The 12532-nt window shown below is 45.9% G+C and overlaps 1 protein-coding gene across 3 annotated transcripts in view; it reads left to right on the forward strand.

Annotated features, from left to right (window-relative positions):
- Window positions 1-12532, forward strand: part of Carpa (Carbonic anhydrase-related protein A) — a 236133-nt gene that overhangs the window by 152033 nt on the left and 71568 nt on the right. For all 3 annotated transcript variants that reach the window (XM_076813867.1, XM_076813868.1, XM_076813869.1), the window contains exon 3: window positions 9313-9449. In XM_076813867.1, coding sequence (XP_076669982.1) covers window positions 9313-9449 — 137 coding nt within the window. The remainder of the gene's footprint in view (window positions 1-9312; window positions 9450-12532) is intronic.

Below are 12532 nucleotides of genomic sequence, written 5' to 3' on the forward strand. Positions count from 1 at the left end.
ATCGCGAACGAAAATAATCGCGTCGATTCGCCCTGGCAGTAATTCAAGCCCTGCTACCCCCACCCATCGCTTCCAAACTTACACGCGAGTTACGTACAAGTATCAAGGCTGTCAGCCATCGAAAGAAACAGGGTGAACGGGAACGGCGCGCTGAAAGGTTGAGGGTGATTCGAGGATTCCAGGAATATCTAATAACAGTAGGGAAGGAAAGTTTTAAACCGTACAATTACCATCTACTCGACGTGCCTCGCGAGCCAGGCATTACTCTCACGAAACTGTCTCCAATTTCACTGGACTAAGTATACCGAGAGCGTCACGAGGCCTCTCTCCCAGCGAGCGCTCCACCTATTATTCCTGCTCGACCTGCGTCATCGCCCAATCCCGACCGCACAGCGATGACACGAACGTATAAATGTTCCCATCCATCAAGGGTGTCGCACCGTCAACCACCTCCACCCAAGCCACGATGAGTGGCAACATTTCCGAGCGGCCTGAACGGGAGAGAAAAAACAGCGAGATCCCTCGGAGGAAAACCCTAATTACAGTCTGGTGGATCGAGGGTGGGGGTGGAACCTTCATTAGTGTGTAGATTTTCCAGCCTCTAAAAAACTACACCCCCATCTGCCCACGGACAAAAGATCCTCGGCTCTGGAAGGAGGATAGTTGATTGGGACGGTGCGAAATGTATTCATGTATGCATATGAATTCAGTCGTCGGTAGGCCGAGGCGTCGCGACGCCCGGGTACGTCGATGTCTGCGGGCTCGAGCCCGCCCATTGAAAAACATCTTAATTGGACTTGGCTGGGCGCTGTTGCGATGCCAGTGGACCCCTGGTCCTTCGCCTGGCGGGGGTGCACGTGACGATTTTGGCACCCCCTCGAGTCGACGTTGCGGGATGATCTAGAGGGCTCGGGGGGGGGGGGTGAGATCGCGAGATCGACGGGGAGATTCCAACTTCGCTTTACTACGATTCTTCGCGAATCAAGGAGACTCGCACTGCCTCGCGTCTTCGAGCTTCCCAGAAGCTTCCGAAGTCGCAATCTTCGCCACTCGCCCCCCATTGAGAACAGAGCCCTTCCGGATTTCTCCACTCCTCCATCCGTCGATTAATTGTTTCCACGGAGAAAAATCTCGGCAGATCTAATCCACTCTCGATTAATCCCGTCGCCGTCTCGAGAGCCCTCCTAATCGAGAGGAGCCCGGCGGGTTTGCGGAGGGAAGAGGTGGACAGAGGACGAAGCTCGCTCCTCGCGACGGAGGAGGTGAGGGGAAAAAAATCGCCGACAATTATTCCTGGCGCGAGGTAACCTGCAATTACGTCGGTTAACGAGGGCGAGTGGAGCCAGGGGAGAGGGCCCCCCCGGTGTGTATCCACTTACCCTTTATCTCCGCGCTGTCCGCTCATTACGAATTATTAGGCACCCCCTGGATGGAGTCCCGCGAGAGGAGGACAGGCGGATAATTAAAACAGGTGTCGCTGAAGCGGACCGCAGAAGGGAAACTATCAAGCGGGAAGGGTGGAAGGCGACCCGCAAGTGGGATCAACAACGACCGCCGTTGCAGCTACAAGCTCGTTGCACGAACGTTGGGTCGCGGAGGGGGTAGGGGGCGAGCAACGAAGAAGAAGAGAGGGCCGCGGCCGTGTTAGCTTCTACACTTAATCACTTTTGCTAATTGCAGAATGATTGCTCCGCGCCTGAAGTTTCAATAATGGGGTTGTTACACCCCCGCCGTTCGGGTGCTTCGTAACTGGTTATACACCGGGTAAGGCTCTCCAGTTATCACCCTTTCTCCCGTTATCTACCGACTTTCACCCTCTTACCTCGGACCCGCCCCTCTTTCTCTCCCTCTCTCTCTCTCTCTCTCGCGCGCTCTTTTCCGACTTCCTCAGGTAGCGGCTGATGAATGCCATAATAGTCTACCTGCCTTCGGGTGATAAGAAAGTAATCATTCCATCTGGCCACCGTTATTCCATTACCCTGCCACTCGCCCCCGCTCTACCGCCCTCTTTCGCGCTAGGCCGTCCACCCTCCCCCCGTGCGCAGGCTCCGACAACCCCCCGGAGAACGGCGGACGGACGGTGCTAATTATGCAATTATATCGGGGATGGTGGGCTAAGAGGGCAGACGCCGTTCGGAAATGAAATTCCCCCGTCGCGGGGGCTCCGGCGTCGTTATAAATATCGAGTTAATGTTGCGTCGCTTGATGAACAGCGACCGCCCCGAATGCGATACGCTCACGCGGTACTATAAATCGTCGAGCGTGCTGGCCACGCCGGGCGCGGATGTGCGCTCGAAAACAACCGTTTAGAAGCGCTTCTGGACTTCGCAGCGTTATTAGCGAGGCAACCCCTAAGCGACCTCCCTTATCTCGCTCGTTAAATAAGTGGACATTGGTGTCGCGTTTACTCGTGTGCAAGGGAACGCGTGTCAAAAATTGTTGCATGAACGGTATGGGAGACCGGGGCAAAGTGGAGTGGAAAAAGTTTGAAGTCGAATAAAATTTTTTCCCTTTCTATAAAAATGTTTGGAAATAGATTTATAATATAATTAAAACATTACTATTGGTAAATGACGAATGGCAATACTTAAAATAAACTTAGAGTATATTAAAATTCAACTTGAAAGAAATGATGCAAGAGGTCTGGGTTAGGTCTTGGTTAGGATAACATACATGGGGTAAAGCGAACTCCTATTCGGGGTAAAGTGAGGTGCAACAAAATAGGATCTTTAATTAAGGATACAGGTAAATATTAACCCCTTGCGCTGGAATGACGTGTGTAGCACGGCAGCTTCTGGCTTTTTGCACCGTGGTTGTCAAAAACTGTGGCAGATTTTTCATTTTTTTTAGGTTAGTTTCTGTTCCACCACGCCGCGTGGCTTTCTAGCCAGCTGACAGGTTAGGATATTGCGCACATCGCTTGCGCATTGGTTCTTAGCAGCCATTTGCAGCTCAGTTTACCCCGAATATGGTACTCAGTGGAAAATGAATTATTTAATAATGTTAGGATTAATGGTTTCTCAAACGCGTGCACATGTATGTTTATAAGCTTGTTATAAGCACGCAGAAAAAAAATGGAGTTAAAATAACACATTTAAGTCTCATTTATCCAAAAAGCTAAATTGAAAAGAAACCCAGTGGGGAAGATGTCGCAAAGCTCGGCGCAGGTGGCGCCACGAGCGCATGTACTGTGGTTTTGCACGAGTGCGCATGTGCGCAATGATTTGCGCGCGAATTTTTCATTTGCGGAATGTATGAAGTGGGTAGTTACAGAATGTTTTACACGTGCGCTGGTGGCGTCACGGGTGGGAAAAAGTTGCGGTCATCATCCCCGTTGGAAGTCTCTAAAACTTCATTTTTAATTTTTTAAATGAATTTTTCGATATCTGAATGTGCATAATTATCATTGTGGTACTACACACATTTATTACGTCACAAAAATTTGTAAATATATTCTATTGTTAAAGAATAAATTAAGAAAGCTCATTTCACCCCGAGGTTCACTTTGCCCGGGTCTCCCCTATCGAGTTCTAGAATGTGGAGGAAATTGATGGACTATTTTTCGAATGGAGTTCTTCTTTGTTTGCCTCTTTTTTTATGGCGCGAGTGTTTTAATATCGCACGCGATGCTGGTCGAGGTAGGCAATATGGCCCCCAGCTGTTTTAACGTGATAGTATTTTGAATGTATCGTTACATGTTATTGTAATCACAATAGGAGCAAATAGAAGCACGTGCAAACGTCGGGTTTATATAAAGCCGTTCGAGATTAAAGTAATTTTTAGGAATCAAGCGATCATCGTGATTCAATTACAGTCCATCTGCGACGCGGATCGAAATTGAAGATAAAACAGGGGAAATTAAGGTTTTAATCAGCAGCCGGGGACCGGGGTACATTTAAATGTAAATTCTCCGAGTAATGGTGGAAAAATGTATCTACATCGAAACAGCGTATCGGCAATATCGAATGACGGTAGAACGTCGAACATCAGATATCATTAAACGCCCGTGGAAGTTAAACGCGTAAGCGTGTTTCCTCGGCAACTGAAATTCCCTCGAATAATTGAATCGCAGGTTTACCGAATACGTAATACGTTGCCAGGTATTTTTCGAATGCCCGCGCGCCCGGCTCGGTGTTTTCGACTGTGAAACGGTTGATTGACTTTTTTTTTTCATGCGATACATTTCATATTCGAAATGTATAAACAACGGAATATCGATTAATGTGTAGAAGACATTCGTGTACGCTTCAATCAAATGTTTGCCTGCAAAAAGATATCACTCGAGGGGAAAACGATTTTTATTGAAACATGGAAATCCGCTGGAAACAGGCTGGCAACGCGCGTGTAGCAGGCTGAACGCGGAATAGTCGGGATTTCTGGCTTCGAAACTAGCCCCTAAAGCAGAGTCAACATCCCTATTGCAAATTACTTGGCTGCTCTATCGCACAATGCGTTTCGTTTCGCGCACTTGTTTACCTACATATGAATATGTACATTGCTGAGATCCCGCCGACCATAAGCACGGCATTTCATCCCCCAACTTCTAATAATTTCGCATTCGACCCTTGTAATTGTGTCCCCTGCGTCGCTGCACCGTTTGTTAGGTCACTGAAAGCACACGGACGAAGCACGCTTTATCTTCCCTCTGTACAGTAAATTGTTGCTGCATCTAGGAAGTTACACAGTTACTCTAAATTCTTAGTCGCAACAATTAGAACCACCTTTCGCAGACGTGAATATAGCCACTCGTAATCGCGAGGTACGCGTGGGCATAATTGAAGAGTCCTTGTAGAAAACACTGTGAGTGGCAAAATTAAAAAAGAATTCAGTTTTCTCTACAATAGTTGGCACATACAGGGTTTTCTACAAACACAATTCTTTTTTCATAAATTTGAACTACATTAATGCAAAAGAGTAGAAAATTTTGTGTTTCATTTTGGTCATTGTACACTTAAGCGTATTTAGCAACGAAAGTCAATGAAATTTCGTAAATAATTTAAAGTCTGGGAATTTTTTTTTACTCTCCAAACTTTGATTTTTGGCACTTGGGTACAGTGTTTTTTACTAGGACCCTTCAGTTAACCATTGCATTGCAACGGTATCGAGTTCACGTAAGCTTTCGTAAATATTTCGTTCGAACGTCTGTCTCTCTGTGATTATTCCTCCGAAATAAATATTGCACAAATATATCCAACTGTTATCCCAACGAAAGGGGTTGGTTTTCTGCCGCACCTTCAAAGGGAACGAGGGCAATAGGGAAAACCGATCACAAAGGGGGGGGGGGATGTAACAGCGTGTCGGGGGTGAGAATCGCGGGATGAATGTGTTTAATTGCGTCGATATCGCGGCAATAAAGGGTGGTTGCGCAAGAATACGTGACAGAGGTGCACGCGGGGCGCACACACGTGTGCGCTGTGTGCATCGGCATTGACCCCGTAGCCACGGTTCGTATCGGACCCTGTAATTTTTAATTACACTCGCGTGCCACGGTGTCGTTACGCCTCGACCCCCGACCAGCCCTCCACCCTTCCTGTTGACACGTGAAAGAATCGTGCACAGGCATCTGGCCGTTGTGTGCGATGCAAACGTTACCGGGGGAACAATATTCCTTTGATGAAGCGATTGTTGAACCGTGTTGAATGGATTTCGAGGGCCTATCCGCGGGGATTCGCGAGAGCGGCTAATGAGGGAATCGGGGATGTTAAAGGTGCCTAATAAAGCGAGGAATAATTGACAGTGACGGTTGGAAGCGCTGGGAATGTTAAGAAGGCTATTTGCGGGGTGGTTGCGGATAATTCGGGCGTGATTGACCACGGGATTGGGAATCTCAAGGACCATTTACGGATTGGGATTCTGAGAATTTATAAGAGGAACATTGGAATTAAGAAGCTTCTGAAAACGGAGGAGGAGAAGCTTAGAATCCAGAAGTCCCACCGGATATTTGGTGTAACCCAGAGTGAAGATAATTGAGGCCACGATTAGAAATTATATTTCTGTGAGTTTATAAGTTGTACTAAAAGTATATTTACAGTAACACAAATAGAAAATATAATACAGAAAAGATCTTAGAATTAAAAGGAACTAAAGCTATTATTACAACACTATACGACACGACGCGAGACAGCACACTTGCTTGTCGCAACCACTCTGTCTTTCCGCGCGTCCCCTCGGAAAGCGTTTTCTCCAAAAGGACGCTATCCCCTCCACCACGCACACTTTCTTTATTCGCTCTCATGACCAAATATGGTCATAGGAAAAGCCCTCGAAACCCTAGCGCGTCGCTGGGCCTCGTGCACGCCGTTGGGTTTTTCCCGGCGGGCCTGCAGCACCAGTGCTTCTCAACGTCCATTCATCCCTTAAAACTAAACGGACTATCATTCCGATACTACATTTCTGAGACTAGTGTGCCAGTAATGCAATATTTATTGGATAGACCACTGTGAAATGATCGTCACTCGGCCACTTAAGGGCGAAGGTTTAAGCTTGAGGGTATCTTGAATTATGCGAGAAATGGAGATGAGGAGGCATTATGGAATAGTTCGCCAGAAAACCACAGCGTCTATGGATCGTAGTGCAAGAGTCTCTTTGTGTAGAACGTCGCGTGCCGTCACGGTGGCAAATTTCCGTGCTGACATGCCTGGCGCGTCGGTTATACGAGTTGTTTATACGAGCAATAATTTATTACTTACCCCTGCGACGCGAGGGATCGTTAATATCATAGACGTCAGCAGGGGAAGATGGAGAATGCCACGGAATTGTGCTTCAGTGAAAAGGCGCGCGGCTGCTTTGTGTGCATCCACGAGTATTTTAATAATCTACTCCTCAATTGACTATATCGATTTTTAACCTTGTTAATCCAAAGTCAAATCTAATACATCTTTAATTGCTTGTGTCCCCAATCGCGTGGCAATCCGCCTGAAATATTTACACTCAGACATTTCTCGTTTAAATTTCGCGCTTAAAACTTCTGCTGCACATTTCAGAATCTTAATTCGACAGCTCGTTAGCTGCGATTAGAATTCTTATCGATAACAGTAAGCAATAGGGTGGAGCTTGTTTTTCAACTATGAAAATATGATCTTCTTACCATCTCAATTTGTTCGTTTTTATAGAAAATAAAATCGAGCAAAATGGGAGCACAATTATATATTTGAGGGGTAGCTGAATGATAGTGAAATTTCCAATGTACATGATAATTATACGGAGAGACATGAAAGACCCTGCAAATGCATTTATTTGTTTATTAAGAAAAATAAAAACAGAGAAAAGGTAGAGACACTGTAATAAGAGTCTGGACACGAGGAGGCCAGTTTTTGAATAGGCCGCCATTTTTGATCGAAATCCTGCGAGAGAGAAACAGATATACACCATTTCACTCGTAACCACTCTTAATAACTCTTACGTTTATGGCGGTATTTTACTATCTATTAATCTGAATATGTGCTTTTGGGTAGTAAAAAATAATGTATATATATATATTCATAACATAACCTTTTTCGGCCATTTTTGTAAAGAATATTTTTCAGCCATAAAGCTCGACGTTCGGGATATTTGGGAGAAAACTCTCAAAATATAACCCTTTTCTGAGGTGTTATTACAAAAGGGTGCTGTACATCCAATCATTTTGTATGAATCAATCGTAATTAGAATTTCTTGATATACCTATGTGTATACATATTTTCGTGAAGTAAACAGAAGTAAAATACCGCCATAAACGTAAGAGTTGTTGAGAGAGGTTAAGAGTGAAATGGTGTATGGCCGGTTTTCATAGTCACTACTTATTCTTAAGCAAATGCTTAAGCCGGCATCTTCTACTAACCTAGTAGCTGGTAAAGGATGCCGAATGCTTAAGCATTTGCTTAAGAATAAGTAGTGACTATGAATACCGGCCTATATCTCTTTCTTTCTCGTGCGATTTCGATCAAACATGGCGGACAGTGGCTCGTGTCCAGACTCTTATTATAGTGTCTCTGAGAAAAGGTATCATTGTGCGCCATCTGTCGTATAATTAGGTAAATTAGTGTGGGACAGATAAGTATCAGCAGTCCCTGACAGCAGGAAACAGACACTGTCCGATGCCTCTGCGAACAGAAAATTTAACAATTTATCAAATATAAATGTAAATCTAAATGTATAAATTAAAATACGGCCATTACATGTTGAATTTTCATAATATCCATCATCCGAGCTACCCCTAAACATAATAATCTATCGTTCAAACTTTGCATATGGTATGTGTATATCTAAAGGAACAAATCAGGGTGGTAAGACTTACAACAAACTATTTAATTTTTTTTAAACTTTTAAGGTAGTAAGCAATCAAGTCAATCTACACCTACTTAGCAAATATTCAAGCATATCACCCCCCAGCATTCTCCACTTCTTTTTCCCCATGCAGGATCATCAATTTCCCCTGTTGTCCCATCAGTTACCCAAGCCTGCTTCTCTTCCAAACATTTCACTTACACATCTCCGAACAGGTCCCTAGAAACGGAACTACCCGCTGAAGCCACCGACCAAGCTATCGAGCCTGCCAACGATGCTGAAAATCGCGTTACGAAGGGTCCCACGCCTATCGGGGAAACAATTTTTGATCCCGTTGTTGTCCTCCTGTTCCTGGCTCCCCTCGGCCAAGTTCCGTGAAGTTGGGGAGAAACCGCGACCGTCGGCGATCCCCAGCGGGGTCCGGCTTCTTTCCTCGCCGCGCGCGAGCCGCCTTGTCGTCTGTCAGCCGCTTGAAAATTCGAAATTTCTATAATTTCAACTTTTCCAGCCGGCCAGACCTTAGCTCGCGTCAACTCTTATTCGGCGAAAGGGGTTTCGAACTCGTTTCGCCGCGCAGTGGGCCAACAGGGACCGAGCTAGATGCCCGCGGCCTTCTCCCGTTCCGCTCGCGTTTCCTGGCGTCCCTCTGAGAAATTTAACTTTCCTCGCGTCGGCCGCAGGAATCGATACCAAGAATGCTGGGGCTAACGAGTCGTTGCTTCTTCCTCTGCGGGTCTACGGTGAATCGCTACGCTTTTGTCCTTGCGTCAGGGTCTCCCACTGTGTCGCGACTAATCTTTTCATCGAGCCCCGCACGGAATCGCTGGGAATCATTGGCTGGCGTGATTCGTCTGGTTTCAGCGAGCTCCGCGGGTTCATCGACGAAGGATCAGGGAACACTTGTCCTGTCGCCTAGGGATAGTAGGGTGTAGAGGTCTTAGGAGGATCTGAGTTTCATGACGATGATGTTTACTGCATTCGAAGCTTGGCTCTATAGAGCACACGAGGTTGATATCAATTGACCGAGAATTCTCCTTTTGTTTGCAGGTCCTTCGTTTTGGGGTCTGATAAATCCTCAGTGGTCTCTGTGCAGCAAAGGGAGGAGACAGAGCCCTATCAACATCGAGCCTAACAAGCTCCTCTTCGACCGCCACTTGAGACCGGTGTTGGTCGACAAACACAAGGTAATTGATCGAGTGTTTCTATCTTTTTTTACTCTCGTCCACGGTGCTCGGACGTCACCGTATCCCTTTACAGTCCCAGTAATGGAGGGTTGAATATCCCTGGGTTAAAACAAATAGTCGCCACATCCCGTTGTCACCATAGCGATATTTTTTACCGTCATTAACTGCTAACATGTAATTTACAACGCAAGAAGGATCTGTTAATTAGTAAATGTAATACCCGGACTGGCGTAAGGTTGTTGCTAGAGAGTGGTACCTACTCGGGGACTCACCGATGTTGCGCGATCGGAGCGACGGGGAAAAAAGGTGGGCAAAAGCATCGCCACTCCCGATGGTGAGCGGAAACGGGACGTTAAAGTGAAAATTAACATTTTTCGGATGATTTATTTCACCGGGGACTTCTATCGGGGAGGGAAAAGCGCATTCAACTCGGCACGAGTAGCTGCGCCAAGGGTATTCCCAGAGCTGTCGCCGTCTAGTAATGGATTTCGAATTCACCGTGGACCGTTCTCCACTCTCTCCCTTTCTCTCTGTCCATTTTTCACCGGCCCGGAGTTCGTTAATTCGATAATAAATCCATTAATTACCAGCCTGCCTATTTAACGTTCCTCCCCGCACCCTTCCGGACGCGGCGCTCCCCCGCCGTCCGCGGTAATACCCTTAAAGCTTCAGAAACACTAATCTTCCATTAAGTAAACATTTATTCATCCCTCCGCACCCCTCTGCCCGCCGCCCCTTCCGCCGCGCGAAAACTCCGTGATTTCGAGTTTGACAAGGGGCGAGCCATTGATCCCGAGCGATGACCGATAACGATTTCCTTTCTTCGCCTATAATTTTAACTCTTCAGAGAATGTTGTTGAATGCTCAATAGAGCTACCGTTACCAAAACACCCTTCGCGAGTGTTGTTAACGACGACGCGATCGTCCTTCGGTTTCCATTTCCTTGGCCCTTTCTCCCGCCCCCTGTTACGCGTTTCGTCGCAACTCGGTTGCGTGGAAATTAACGCGGCAGCTGATTTACGCCCGCCCATTTTCCGGCGGGCGAAATTGATGCTCGTCGACGTCCAGCAGCCGCGTAAATATCGTACATATCGCCGACTCGACTTGTAAACAGCAATGCATCGCCGATTGATTAATCGACGACGGGTAATTAATGTTTCGCGGAGGGGAGGGGCATCGGGGGGCGGGTGGGCAGGCGCGCTATAGAATTTTATATGGAATTTTAATATCGTTGACTTTCGTCTATGAGGGGGTGCAAGCTTTCGGCGTCTCTGAATATTCATCGAAGAAGATTGGAGTTCCACGTTTCCGGCTCCCTCCTCCCCTACGTGTATTCGCTGGAATTCTTGGAACGCTCCAGCCCCGTTTCGTCTACGTTCAGATGCCATTGCAATTTGTTTAACGGTTCGACAACGATCGCCGACGCTGAAAATGATAATTCGCGAACGGGGCTGCAGGGGCAGTCGACGACATTCCACTGGACGAATAAATATTTATCCCTCGCGGGAGGGGCGAGACATTTTGCGGGGGTCCGATCGACGGGTTGATATTTACTTGAAGAGTCTGGGGGTTGAGTCACTAAAGAGGGAACACCACTGTGACTGCCGGAAAAGTAAGTCATTTTTAAGAATTTTTTTCAGGAATAATTTACAGTTTTCATTGAAAAATTTTATTACCTACCTTTAGTACGCTGTCTTAAGAGACTATACAAAATAAATAGTAATATATTAATTAATCTTCTAGATCCCCCCACGCGAGCTGGTCGAAGGTGTAACTATGGAACAGCAGGTCCGAAATCAAATTTCATTTTTTTGGTATAAACTATATGAGTGTAGTTTCCGTTGCACGTACCGAATTTTTAAACAAATTATTTTGTAAAAATGTACAACGGAAACTACACTCATATAGTTTTTAACAAAAAATGAAATTTGATTTCGGACCTGCAGTTCCATAGTTACACCATCGACCAGCTCGCGTAGGGGGGTCTAGAAGATTAATTAATACATTAAAATTTATGGATGTTTTTATATTTTTTTTTGTATACTCTCTTAAGACAGCGTACTAAAGGTAGGTATTAAAATTTTTCTACGAAAACTGTAAATTATTCCTGAAAAAAATTCTTAAAACTGTCTTACTCTTCCGGCTGTCACAGTGGTGTTCCCCCTTAAGTCTCGTTCAGATTAGTCAAGTTACTTGACTTCAAGTCGCTTGAATTCAAGTATACGGTCATCAAGTTTGTGTTCAGTAGTGTGAGCTGTCTTTAAGTTCCTTTCAAGATTACTTGCAGCAAGTAGATATCTAAAATGCCGTCAAAGAAGGTGGTCTCCTTCGTTATTCCATAAAATATCATATTTGTCATACATTTCTAAGAATTTAGAAATCCTGTCACTACCCTACCCCTTTTTAGTCATTGTTTTATAATTATATCCTCACCTCGCAAAAACAATAGGCAGTCAGCTTACTTCAAGCGACTTCCAGCTCGCACTTGTACATACGTTGACACAGTTCAAGCTGTATTTCAAGGCGAGAAAAGTTGAAGGACTCTCCACTTCGCTTGAAACTTGAAAGGATATTTCAAATCAAGTGAATAGCGGGTTCGCATTGGCAAAGTAGTTTCAAGTTAGTTGAATGCAAGCGACTTGAAGGTAACTTGATTAACGCGAACGAGACTTTAGGGATCGCGCGCTATTTCAGGCACTCGTTGCCGCGAGTTTCAAGTTGAAAGGTTGAAAATTGTTATACGCGACGCGAGGCGAGAGGAATTCGATCGGCGCCGCGTCCATCTTGTACGCGATCGGGGCTGTTTCTGCGGAACGAGATTATTCGGAACGCTTTATCAGAGGATCTCACATGCGTGCTTTTATCGCGTATTCGCGTGACGTAACGCGACACGAGAATTTTACGTCTGCGCCAGTCCCCCCGGTTGGACGCGAAAGTGCACCTACGGAAATTGTTTTATGTAAATGGCACAAGTGCCGCGTGTTCTTGGCGAAATGAACGTCGATACGCTTCGACGCGGGCCTAGGAATATTCACAGACAACCGAGACGGAATCCTCTAAACGCGGATGTTTCGTTGAACCGA

Source organism: Andrena cerasifolii, chromosome 6, assembly GCF_050908995.1.
Source record: "Andrena cerasifolii isolate SP2316 chromosome 6, iyAndCera1_principal, whole genome shotgun sequence".
NCBI classification, from domain to species: domain Eukaryota; kingdom Metazoa; phylum Arthropoda; class Insecta; order Hymenoptera; family Andrenidae; genus Andrena; species Andrena cerasifolii.